At 45.4% G+C, this 10,703-nt stretch overlaps 4 protein-coding genes across 4 annotated transcripts; 2 read left to right on the plus strand and 2 right to left on the minus strand.

The window, feature by feature from the left end:
* Positions 1 to 114: 114 nt before the first annotated feature.
* On the plus strand, positions 115 to 1,261 carry PADG_08098 (adenylate kinase 1; the record flags this gene model as incomplete). Its single annotated transcript, XM_010765171.1, has 4 exons — positions 115 to 283; positions 393 to 445; positions 563 to 717; positions 808 to 1,261. The coding sequence occupies 4 exons, from the start codon at positions 115 to 117 to the stop codon at positions 1,259 to 1,261; spliced, it is 831 nt and encodes a 276-aa protein (XP_010763473.1).
* A 1,550-nt stretch (positions 1,262 to 2,811) lies between these two features.
* Positions 2,812 to 3,193, plus strand: PADG_08099 (uncharacterized protein; the record flags this gene model as incomplete). The annotated part of the gene is made up of 2 exons (XM_010765138.1): positions 2,812 to 2,892; positions 3,071 to 3,193. 2 exons carry the CDS (start codon positions 2,812 to 2,814, stop codon positions 3,191 to 3,193), a joined length of 204 nt encoding a protein of 67 aa, XP_010763440.1.
* Positions 3,194 to 3,924: 731 nt separating this feature from the next.
* PADG_08100 (uncharacterized protein) lies at positions 3,925 to 5,150 on the minus strand (the record flags this gene model as incomplete). Its single annotated transcript, XM_010765172.1, has 2 exons — positions 3,925 to 4,538; positions 4,625 to 5,150. 2 exons carry the CDS (start codon positions 5,148 to 5,150, stop codon positions 3,925 to 3,927), a joined length of 1,140 nt encoding a protein of 379 aa, XP_010763474.1.
* A 1,103-nt stretch (positions 5,151 to 6,253) lies between these two features.
* PADG_08101 (uncharacterized protein) lies at positions 6,254 to 8,619 on the minus strand (the record flags this gene model as incomplete). The annotated part of the gene is made up of 5 exons (XM_010765139.1): positions 6,254 to 6,307; positions 6,398 to 6,775; positions 6,841 to 7,036; positions 7,107 to 8,299; positions 8,452 to 8,619. The coding sequence occupies 5 exons, from the start codon at positions 8,617 to 8,619 to the stop codon at positions 6,254 to 6,256; spliced, it is 1,989 nt and encodes a 662-aa protein (XP_010763441.1).
* Positions 8,620 to 10,703: the final 2,084 nt, after the last annotated feature.

Here is a 10,703-nt window from a genome sequence, read left to right on the forward strand (position 1 = left end):
TCTCCCTCTCCCTCTCCCCTCTTCCTCCGTTTCCTTTGTTAAACAAGTGACTAGCGGAACCTTGGTTAGGATTGGCTTCATCTTCATCTTCCGTTCAGTCTCATTCCTCACATCATGGCTCCCATCAAGGATGAGACCATCGACAGCCTCAAGAACATCATTGGCGAACTCGAGTCGCGGGTGGCTCAATTGGAACATCGATTACTCCATGGTGGTGACTCGTCGAAGCCTAAGTCCGTCGCGGAATCTGTGCGGATGATTTTGATGGGCCCTCCAGGTGCTGGTGCGTGCAGCCGAATCTCCTTCCCACCCTTCCCGTCCTTTTCTGTTAGTTAGCTATTGCGGACATCACGTAGCTTGTATGTGTAGTTACTGATTGAATTGATGTGCAGGCAAGGGAACTCAAGCTCCCAATATCAAGGAAAAGTTCTGTGTCTGCCACCTGGTGAGTTGCTACACATAACCTCCTTCCGCGTTTGGGAGGAAAAATCCTCAAGTGGATCGATTGACTGGTAACTGATGAGATCGTGCTTTTTATTTTTATTTTACTTTTTTTTTGCAGGCCACGGGAGATATGTTACGGTCACAAGTCGCTCGCAAGACTGAGTTGGGCAAGGAGGCCAAGAAGATCATGGACCAGGGAGGACTGGTTAGTGATGAGATCATGGTTAACATGATCAAGCATGAGCTGGAGACGAACAAGGACTGCCAGAACGGGTGCGTATTGCTTCTTCTCAATTTTGGCGCCAGGCATGGAATATTGTATGCATTTCTTGACTAACATAACGCTCTTGGAAACATATATAGCTTTATCCTGGATGGTTTCCCACGCACAGTCGCTCAGGCTGAGCGATTAGATGGCATGCTTGATTCGCGTGGCCAGAAGCTTCAACACGCCATCGAGCTCCAGATCGACGATGCGCTCTTGGTTGCACGGATAACTGGTCGCTTGGTCCATCCAGCTTCGGGACGGTCGTATCACAAGATCTTCAACCCCCCCAAGGAGCCCATGAAGGACGATATTACCGGGGAGCCATTGATTCAGCGCTCCGATGATAACGCGGAGGCCCTGCAAAAGAGACTCAAGACCTACCACTCCCAAACTGCCCCTATTGTTGGATACTACAAGAAAACCGGCATCTGGACGGGGATCGATGCTAGCCAAGAACCCGGACAGGTGTGGAAGAGCCTGCTGAAAGTATTTGACAGCGACAAGACCCCTTCTAGCCCAATTCTTGGCAAAATTGGCCTGTCAAAATAAGGCCGGCATAATTTTAACATCTTTTTGCCTCTTACAAATCATCATGTCCTCATATCTCGTTAGGCCTTTTATGCACCCGCTTCCGTTTTGTTTCTTCTCTTCACGGATTCCCTCTACTTTCTCCGGTGCCGGGAATGGATCGGTCCGACTTCCTGTTGGAGAATATTATGTGCCCCATGATTTTATACGCGAAAAGCTTCTATTCCATTTTGTTTGGCGATAGGTAAGCAACTGTACTCGTACATAGAATGCGGGATACGCAGCTCTTGTATCATAATACTTTTCCGCTGTCAATCAACCACTTTTGGCAAATCTACTTTGTCTTGTTTTATTTTCTCCGGTTTCATTTCCTTTTCTGGCTGTTCTAAGGGTTGGGTGTTTGTTTTTCTTGTTCTCTTTTAATAGTTGTTTCCTTTCAGTCTACTTGATACCCATGTGTGGCTCTGTATTCGTGCTCAAGGGCTCTGATATGTCTGTTATCAGATATCAAAAGCAAAGTTATGGCATTTATATTAGCTTGAGCCAAGCTTTGCTATATACCTTTTTTCTATAGAATCTGACACTGTTTTGGGCCAAGAACACATTGTATCTCTTGTGTGTGGTGTGTTGATGGGAATGCCCTGTTTCCTTGGTGACAGAAGCACTGACTCCCTGATGCTATATCAATTCTTCACATCATGAACCATCTCATAACCTCGCTAATCCACTCCTCTTCGTCTTATTCCTCAAAACTCTTTCATCCCATTCTTGTTGAATCCTCTGTTCCCAGGTTGTTTCTCATCAGCAATCCTTACCTATATCAGATACTTGCTCTAATCAGGGCGAAATCCTGTTCATTCTCTTCCTCAGTCACAGCTTTCAGCTCTATCACTCCTTAATTTCTCAGAATATCAAGTTATCCATCTGACAATGGGTAATTGTTTTTCATGTGCTTGTGAGGGTCGTCAGAACCAACCAACCTCCTCTGTTGGTGGCTTAGAAATAGGGCAACCTCAATTGTAAGGCTCTTCCATCACTTCTCCTTGCTTACCAGCCATATCACCAAGTCAAGTGGCATTAGCCTATGCTCCCTGGGCCTCCCCCTTTCTGTCACCCTACCTTGACTTCTGAAAACGGGGGAAGAAGAGGAAACAGGCCTGTTTACAGGTCCTTTTTACTCTCAGTACACTGTGTTATTTCCAATTATAGACAGCTAACATCTCTCTTCTTTGTCACGAACATCTTTCAGTCCCAAGACCAGTGCGGATTTGGGAATGCTTCACCTTGAGCGTAAGTTTGCGCTCAAAACAGAGAGGACAAATCAGTCAATGTTGCCTCCCAACCCTCTCTGGAGTACCCCAAATCTTCAATTCCGCTTGGGCTATCTTCTTGTTTCTATCTCATTTGGGGCCCTGTTGGTTTCGCCATCTCAATCTCCGTAACCCCACTTTGCCCCTTTCCTTCCCCACCTCTATGTTGTTGATCCCGCTAAAGGTCCTCCCGCCCCTATACTTACAGCAATTGTACGTTATGACGGCATTCAGATACCACCCGCCAACCCAGTCAGTTATATGGACCGCGCTATGCCGACGGCTGAGGTGCCAAGCCCTCCCGCACCCATGCCTAACGATGGCGACCTCATCGAAGTTATGGTGAGTTTATCCCGATTTCCTTCTACTCTTTCATTCTCCATGCCCGCCCGCCTGTTGGGACTAGTTGCAACCCCTCCAACTGCACTCGTAGGTAGAGCGAGTGTCATAACAGACTCCTCAATGAATGAATTTGATATTCTTTATCAACTGGGATCTGATTGTTAACATTAAACCATAGCCGGACCAATTGGGTTCCACAACTGATAGCAGCGAGACCGAATCACCCGACCCAACGGATGCGCCAATTCCAACTACCGGCGAGGAGTTCGATTTTGAAGTCGAACCCGGCACGGCTCAGTGAATATGTACTGTACACACAACGGACCCTTTCGTATCCGCTGACCCTGGCGACTACTAAAAGGACACGCTGTGCGTGCTTTATTTTCGGAGGACGGGAGCATTTGAAGATTCTTGAGTATTTCATGGCGATTGGTTTATTCTGCTTTCTTATTTAACTTCCCTTTCTCCTTTTTGCCCTGGTTAATCATCTGGCTTCGTGTCACGAGCATCTGGTGATTGTTGGTTCAATAACTCTTCCCTCTTTTCTTTGTTTCCATCTGGATAAGTTCGTCATGGACAGTTACATGTTGCCCAAAAAACAATATGGAATGGGAAGTCCGGTGTCTGGTGTCTGGCGTCTGATGGTATGAAATCTCACAAGTTTCTTTTGGTTTCGTTGAATCTACTGTACTTACTGTTATGTTTCGATGTTTTTATGATGGTGATGAGATAGGTTAGATATCCCAGCACCGTGAGATCTGAGCCAACGAGAGTAAGAATCCCCACTTTATGATTTTGCATAGGCGATTCCACCTTGTCACCCTTCTAGGGGGGTTGAAAATCCGTAGCAACCAGTCCTAATCATTTGCAGAAAGTAAAGGCGTGTTTAATACATGTCAACGTGTCAGATTTACCACCTAGCTAGAGCAATTAATTATCTTGCCTAATCGCTCCATGAATTACATTTGCATAACTTAACTTGAAATTCTCACCCCCCAAAAGGGACTATCAACCCTTAAACAACTTGACCGTTTAAGAATCTCGCTTCTTCTGCGGAAGCTTCAACGGATACACAGTCGACTCAATTTTCTCCGGATACCTCAAACCCCCCTGTCTCCTCGCCTCATCCATAACATCCATAATAACCAAACTCTCCTCCAACGGCATCGTCTCACTCTCCAGCTTCCCATCCCTCACACACCGTGCCACCTCATCAGCCTCCCAATACATCCCCTTCCCATTCCCCGGAAACGAACCTACAACCTCTCTAATCCCCACGCCCTCCCCACCACCATCACACTCACCTGGAAACTTGCGTGGTAATACCTTGAAACTGTCCGGGTGAAACGGGAACCCGAAAACTTGTATCTCCCCGCTCGTGCCCTGAATGCGCACGGAGGGACCCGCAGCCCAGTCTCCATCTGGGTTGGAGGATATGCGGAAGTTGGTCATGGCGACAGCTTGAGCTTTGTGAGTCCCTGCGGGCGTTGAGGAAGGGAATTCGAGAAGGATTGTGGTGGACTCGTCAGCGCCTGTGGGCTGGTAGTGGATCATTTGGGACTGGATGGAAGAAGGGGGTTTGCGTTTGGACGGGGGTAGGGTATGGTAGAGCGTCTGGAATATCCAGGTTAAGGAATAGATGCCCACTGTGTATATATACACCGTTATTATCGCTCTCCATGCTGCCACAACTCACAGAATATACTGCTATGGATGTAATAACCGCACTTACCATCCAACAACACCCCGCCCGCCAAATCCATGTTAACCATCCGGTGCGTCGTCCCCCACTGCCCCTCCGGATCCCTACCGCCATCACTCGTATCCGCCGTCACACGCAGCACCTCCCCAATCTCCCCCTTCCCAATCAATTCCCGAATCTGCACCGAAAGCGGGAAATACCTCGTCCACACCGCCTCCATAAGAAACAATTGCTTGCTCCTCGCCGTCTCAACGAGGATCCTCGCCTGCGCGGCATTGACAGTTATCGGCTTCTCAACCAGCACATGCTTCCCCGCTTCCAGCGAGAGCATCGTGTTCTGGAAATGATGAGAGTGTGGTGAGGCTATGTAGACGATGTCCACATTGGCATCATTGACGAGATCCTCATAGGAACCGTATGCTGCGCATGGCTGGGGGATAGAGAGGTCTGCTATGAATTTCTCTGCACTTTCGCGCGAGGCAGAGGAGGCGACTGCTGTTATTTTGTGGGAGATATCTAGGGCGTTGCGGAGGGAGGAGTCGATGAGCAGATCCATTGCGAATGCTGCGATTGTTGACGAGGTATCATCATGGTTAGATTATTGGGCGCGGGTATTCATTTGTTTTATATTATTTATTCTATGGGTTTTATCAGGGTGATTGGATATGATTCATACTTTTGGCAATCCCTCCCGTGGCTAATTAAATATATATATACTATGTCAGCTAATTGAATATGTGCCGTAGGGTGTGGAATGCAAGAAAGGTGTCTATCCATACCCATGAACCCCCACCTGGCAATGTATGGTTCCGCCATTATGATCGTCGATATATGCTGCGAACTGGGCTGGAAAAGAGATGGCAGCAAGGTCTGGTTAACCCACACATGATCCTCCTAACTAATATTGGATGCTAAGATTGGCGAAGGGTTGACATAAACTTATCCAAACGCTAATGAGGGCTTACGTTTGAGTTCCATAGCTACCGTCATACTCGCATAATAAACCTTGAACTTAGGCGGAATAAGCTGCTGTTATCGCACGATGGCATCTTTAGCATGTAACCACTACGCTGGGACCTCGGTTCCGCAACTTAGAAGCCGGAAGTTTGCGAAAAGTCAGGGTTTTCGGCATACCGATGAGAGCCGGTGGTGATGACTGAACGAAGAAAATGTTAAGACAGCTGAAGTAATTTCACAGATTTTGTTTTCTTATTCTTAGTTCTATGGCTATCAACTCAATTAAACAAACAGGCATAAAAACAATAAGAATAAACCCGGATAAAACAACGCGAAACTCAGGTTTTCGAATATTGTCTGCTATTGGAAAGAAAGGAGTAGATGACAATCTATGAAAAAACTAGAGAAATATAGACTCAAAAGGAGCCATGCCATGCCATGCCATGCTCATGGAAGAGGTTGAAATAAAACAAAACACCGAAGTCTAAGTCAAGCCTCTAGACAGACTTTTCAAATGAAATGAATAGCAGCCAGCTTGTATGTTCAAACAATATATTGAAGTGGCGAAAGCAGTGAGAGATATTAGGGTCTAAAGCCTGCGTGGCAGCCCTGCTCTGGGGTCATGGGTACAAAATGAGGCCGGCCGCTCAAAGGCTAAAAAAGTAGGAAAAGAAAGGAAAAAGCTTCTAGGTATAAAACATGTCAGGATGCAGGTTCAGTTTTTATTCTAACACTAGCTGTGGCATTTTCTGGTTCCTGGATACAAATGAGAAAAAATAGTTAGTATACTACGCCACCCCTCCGCTTCGGATTGCTGTGCAAAATAAACAACGCGAGGAGACTTACTTCCGCCTTCCTCTTCCCCAAGACCGAGTCAGGCGTCCGACTACCAGTTCTACCCACGGGTGTTCCGCGCCCCGTCCCCGTGCCATCTTTCGTGAGCTCCGAATAGCAACTAGCATGATATATCCGACTGCCCACCTTGGTAGCATCCTGCCAAATCCAATCCTGCGCTTCTTCAGACCACGTCGATTCGAACTGTTCCTGGCAGATGGGGCACGGCACGCTTCGAAGCGTTGCGTCATTTGGCACGTGGATCCATTGCGTCTGTGGCGTCTTCTTTGCAGCCGCTGCGGCAGCGTCGGTTGCCGATCCGTTAATGGAAGTTGTGCCTTCACCAGTCGGGCCGATGTCGTCGTCGTATTCTAGTGAGTTTATCCATTCCTGTTGACTACTGTGAGCTGGGGTTACCGAGATATATAGACGTAGGTTCTTTTGTAGTTACATACCCGTTCATCCAAATACCAGCTTCGGCTTTGCCCGCGCTTGGCAGCTTCAGTCATACGTTGGTTGGTTTTGAAGTGCCAGTCCAGATGGCGTGCTTTTCTTTCCTTCCCTTGATCATCTGATTGAAAGCGTCGGCCACATGTGCCACATCTGTTTGGCTTGTCTTCGTAAAGTGTTGCAATTAGACTCGGTCTTGGTCTAGATAGAAAAATGGGTAACACAGTTATTACAATTACTGTTCAATATATTTTGTTATAGGAGCGCTTACATTTTGATAGACGCTGAGGTCATTTGGACATTGATTTTGGCTTCGGAGAGGGAGGATAGTTGAGGTATGGCAACCGGGGCTGTATATCCCGCTTGTCCAGGGAGAATAAAGGGAAGATTCGTGGGTGTTGGAGGAGTCGATGTCACAGGGGGAGGAAGTAACCCTCGGGCTCTAAGAGAGGCGATCAATGGATTTTCTGCTAGGGCAGGAGCTGTAGAAGGAGGTGGAGGAGGTGGTGTGCTAGTTGCTGCTTGTTGAAGAAATGAGGGGATATGCGGTGGCGGCGGTGGAGTGAGACTTTGTTGGTTTGTTCTCACTTTTAAGAGCTCTGCGATCGTGTTCGGATTCAGCAGGGCTTGAAGGTTTGGCTGTGATGGCTGGCTTTGTTGCATTGGTTGCACCGATTGCACCGGTGGAGTTGGAACAGCTCGTGGAGGCGGTTGGGATGGTGGTGAGAGCTGAGATACCTGGTCTCGAATAAGTCTCAACTGATCTTGAGGCAGCTTTTGTTGTTGCAGGATATTCTGGAGGTCTAGAAGGGCTTTTAGCCGTTGCTGAATTGAAGGGTCAAGGGGATTATTTGCGAAGTCAATTCGAGAATTTGATATCAGATTCTCTATATCACGGTGTAATGCGCCAAGATCAACAGGTTCTTGGACTGGGTGTCCGTATGGCTGGGACTGCTGGGTTGACATTAGTAGAAGAACAGCCAGCGCAATCGGGAGGCATTGAGCGCTTACATAGAGCTGTCCATTACTTGGGTGCTGTGGGGGAGCATTTTGATTGGATGATTGCGCATATCGTGAAGCAGCTTGCGGCGGAGTTGGAGTATGTTGCCAGGTGGTCGAAGTCGGAGGCGTAACAACTCCACGGTTCCGGCCGAGAAGATCCTGCTGGCTTCTCGCCTGCTGGTTTTGAAGGGCAGCTGTTCTGGCTTTGATCAGAGCATTCTCAATACTGCGAGTTATCTCAACAGGAAACACAGGTCTAGTGTCCAGGGAGCCGGGAACGGGCTCTTTCCAAGTTTTCAACATTTCATCCAGTTTTTTCCGGGTCTGAGAGTCGACAAGAGTATATGCGTTCATGAATGTCTGATAAAGGTTGCGGCCCAAAAATAGGGTGTAAGGCGTTCCTACATTTTTCACAACTGAATCAACTACATAGAGAGCCGGGAGCTTCTGGGCTGGGGGAGTCTACAAATGAAAATCCGAGTTAGAGGTGAATATGTCAATATTGCTACAGGTGCTCGAGTAGTTTGAGGGGTCGCAAAGCATAGAAGGAATGGCTAATGGGTAACAGAAACGGGGGCAAGCAGGAGAAAGCAAGAAAAGTATGAAGTACCTACCGTTCGGATATGATTCTCCAATACTCGGGAGATGGCCATCGCATGTTCAGTGTTCTCCTTAGCGATCACAGTAAGATTGCTAATTTGGAATTTATCGTTTCCTGTTAGGTCCTCGAGGGAGTTCTTGTAATCTTCCGCGACTTCATCAGATGCCAGTCCTGCCGACATGCTGGGCACTTGGTATACCGATGGAACTGAGAAGATTATGAACTGATAAATAAGAGGATATCAAAGACAAAGTGAAACAAGAAAGGAATAGCAAAGAAGAAACGTAAAATATAAGCAGGGCAGAAAGGTGAATGAGTTTCCTTGGAGAATTTTGCAGTAATGTCCTGTTTTGCTAGGAGAAGCAGTGAACGGAATCCTTTTGTCTCTTTCTTTTTGTTCAGTGTCTTCTTGTTTTTGCCTGAAGCAAGCTTTCTGCTAAATGAGAGTGAGAAATTTTTAAAATAAGAAATGAAAAGTTAGGACAGAATTTGTAGAATGGTTACTAGCTATTCTCTGTGCACACTTGACAGAACAGGCTGATGTGAAACCCTCCAAATGCAAATATCTCCCTAGTATAATCCACCACCCATACGACCTCCGCACGATGCCACCAGTCCTATTTCCGTCCTTCTCAGCAACAAAATGCCAAATACTCCAACAGCTAACGTGCTGGCAGCTAGGAAAGCCGGGGTTTGGTTAATAGCAGATGATGTATTGCCCCAGGAGGCAAATTAGGAAACGGGGGTGCAAAGCAACGAGGATGGGGTAGAATCAGACTAGGGGTGGGTAAAATGAGATAGAAGAGCACAATCAAATACAAGGTTGCTGGCAGTGACAATAGGAAATATGCAGAGATATTCAAGGAACAGCCGTTGCAGCTGGAGAGTAGGGTTATCGTTGCGTCTTCGTTGTCTTTGCTGTCGTAGGATAGAGCGAGTTGAAGATTTTTGAGGTTGAAGATTGAGGCTCAGCGAAGGAAACGTTCGTTGCTTGCGCCTTGGGATGAGTCAGCGAAAACCACGTGCTCATGTTATCGTGTGTTGGGCGTATGTGGCCCGGGCTGCCGCCCCGCCGCACGTGATATAGCGTATATTAGATAGCTAGCTAGGCATCCCAATATGAGAGATTCAACCATCCCATAGGTTATAGCCCAGATAGCAGTTTTTTAAGCAAAACAAGACATTTTAATTAGAATACACTGCAACCAATGCGATATTGGATGAGTTCAACTAGATTTTCTTTAAAAACACTCTTTTTACACTAAAAATCAGAAGATCTCAAGAGAATACTATTTGTTATGAGAAAGAGATTGTATTCATAAAAAAATTAAAACAAAAACATCATTTTTCTCTTTTTCCTATTTTTCTTTCTTTTCTTAAAAATTTTTGATCTGAGAATACTCAAGTCTTCTGGTTAGATGAGTAGATTATCATCTATTTCTCAATTAGAATGAAAGAAATTTCTATATTTTCATTTAAAAATTCTAGAAATATTCTCAATACTCTATAAAGAAGTAGAGAATATAGTGCTTAGTTCTGCAGATGAAGAAGAAATTGAATACATATTGACAGAAAAAGCAATGAAAGAAGTCAGCTCAATCTGTAATATAGAGAAAAGATATGTATATGATGAATTGTCAGAAAATGATAAGACTTCTAGCTCAAATTCTGACTTTATTTCAATTCCTGCTCTTAATATCAATAACATATGTAAAGGGTTAAGCTCTAAGAACTAGAGGCTAGTCCTCCTATATAACAAGGACGAATTGCTTGAGAAAGGGAAGAAAAGAATGAGATGAGAACTCGAGCTTAAGCAAGCTCGCGTAGCATGATCACGTGCGCACGTGCAAACGATGGCTAGGCTGAGTCAGCCAGCCAGAGCGAATCTAGGGGTTCAACCCCTTATAACATAATCACAATGACTGCATCTGATCTACTTGTGTTTTGTCATCATATGATGACTGTGCAGAAGAACATCTGTACAAATGAAATTATCTCTGCATATACTCTAAAACAGAAAATACGTGAATATCATCATAAGAAAGTACAAGCTTTGATGAATACAAAGACTGTGATGACATTTGATGAAATCAACTATTAGATCTGAAGAATTGACATTTTGACAAATATGAAGATTATTAAAGCCACTGATATTCTTATAAGAAATCAGTATAAATTATCTCAGAATACTGATGTGTTAAAAAAATATATTAAATACTATATATAAAGATTTTATATTGTTGAATGTTGTAATATCTACTAAAA

This window comes from Paracoccidioides brasiliensis (genome assembly GCF_000150735.1).
Source record: "Paracoccidioides brasiliensis Pb18 unplaced genomic scaffold supercont2.14, whole genome shotgun sequence".
Lineage (NCBI taxonomy): Eukaryota > Fungi > Ascomycota > Eurotiomycetes > Onygenales > Ajellomycetaceae > Paracoccidioides > Paracoccidioides brasiliensis.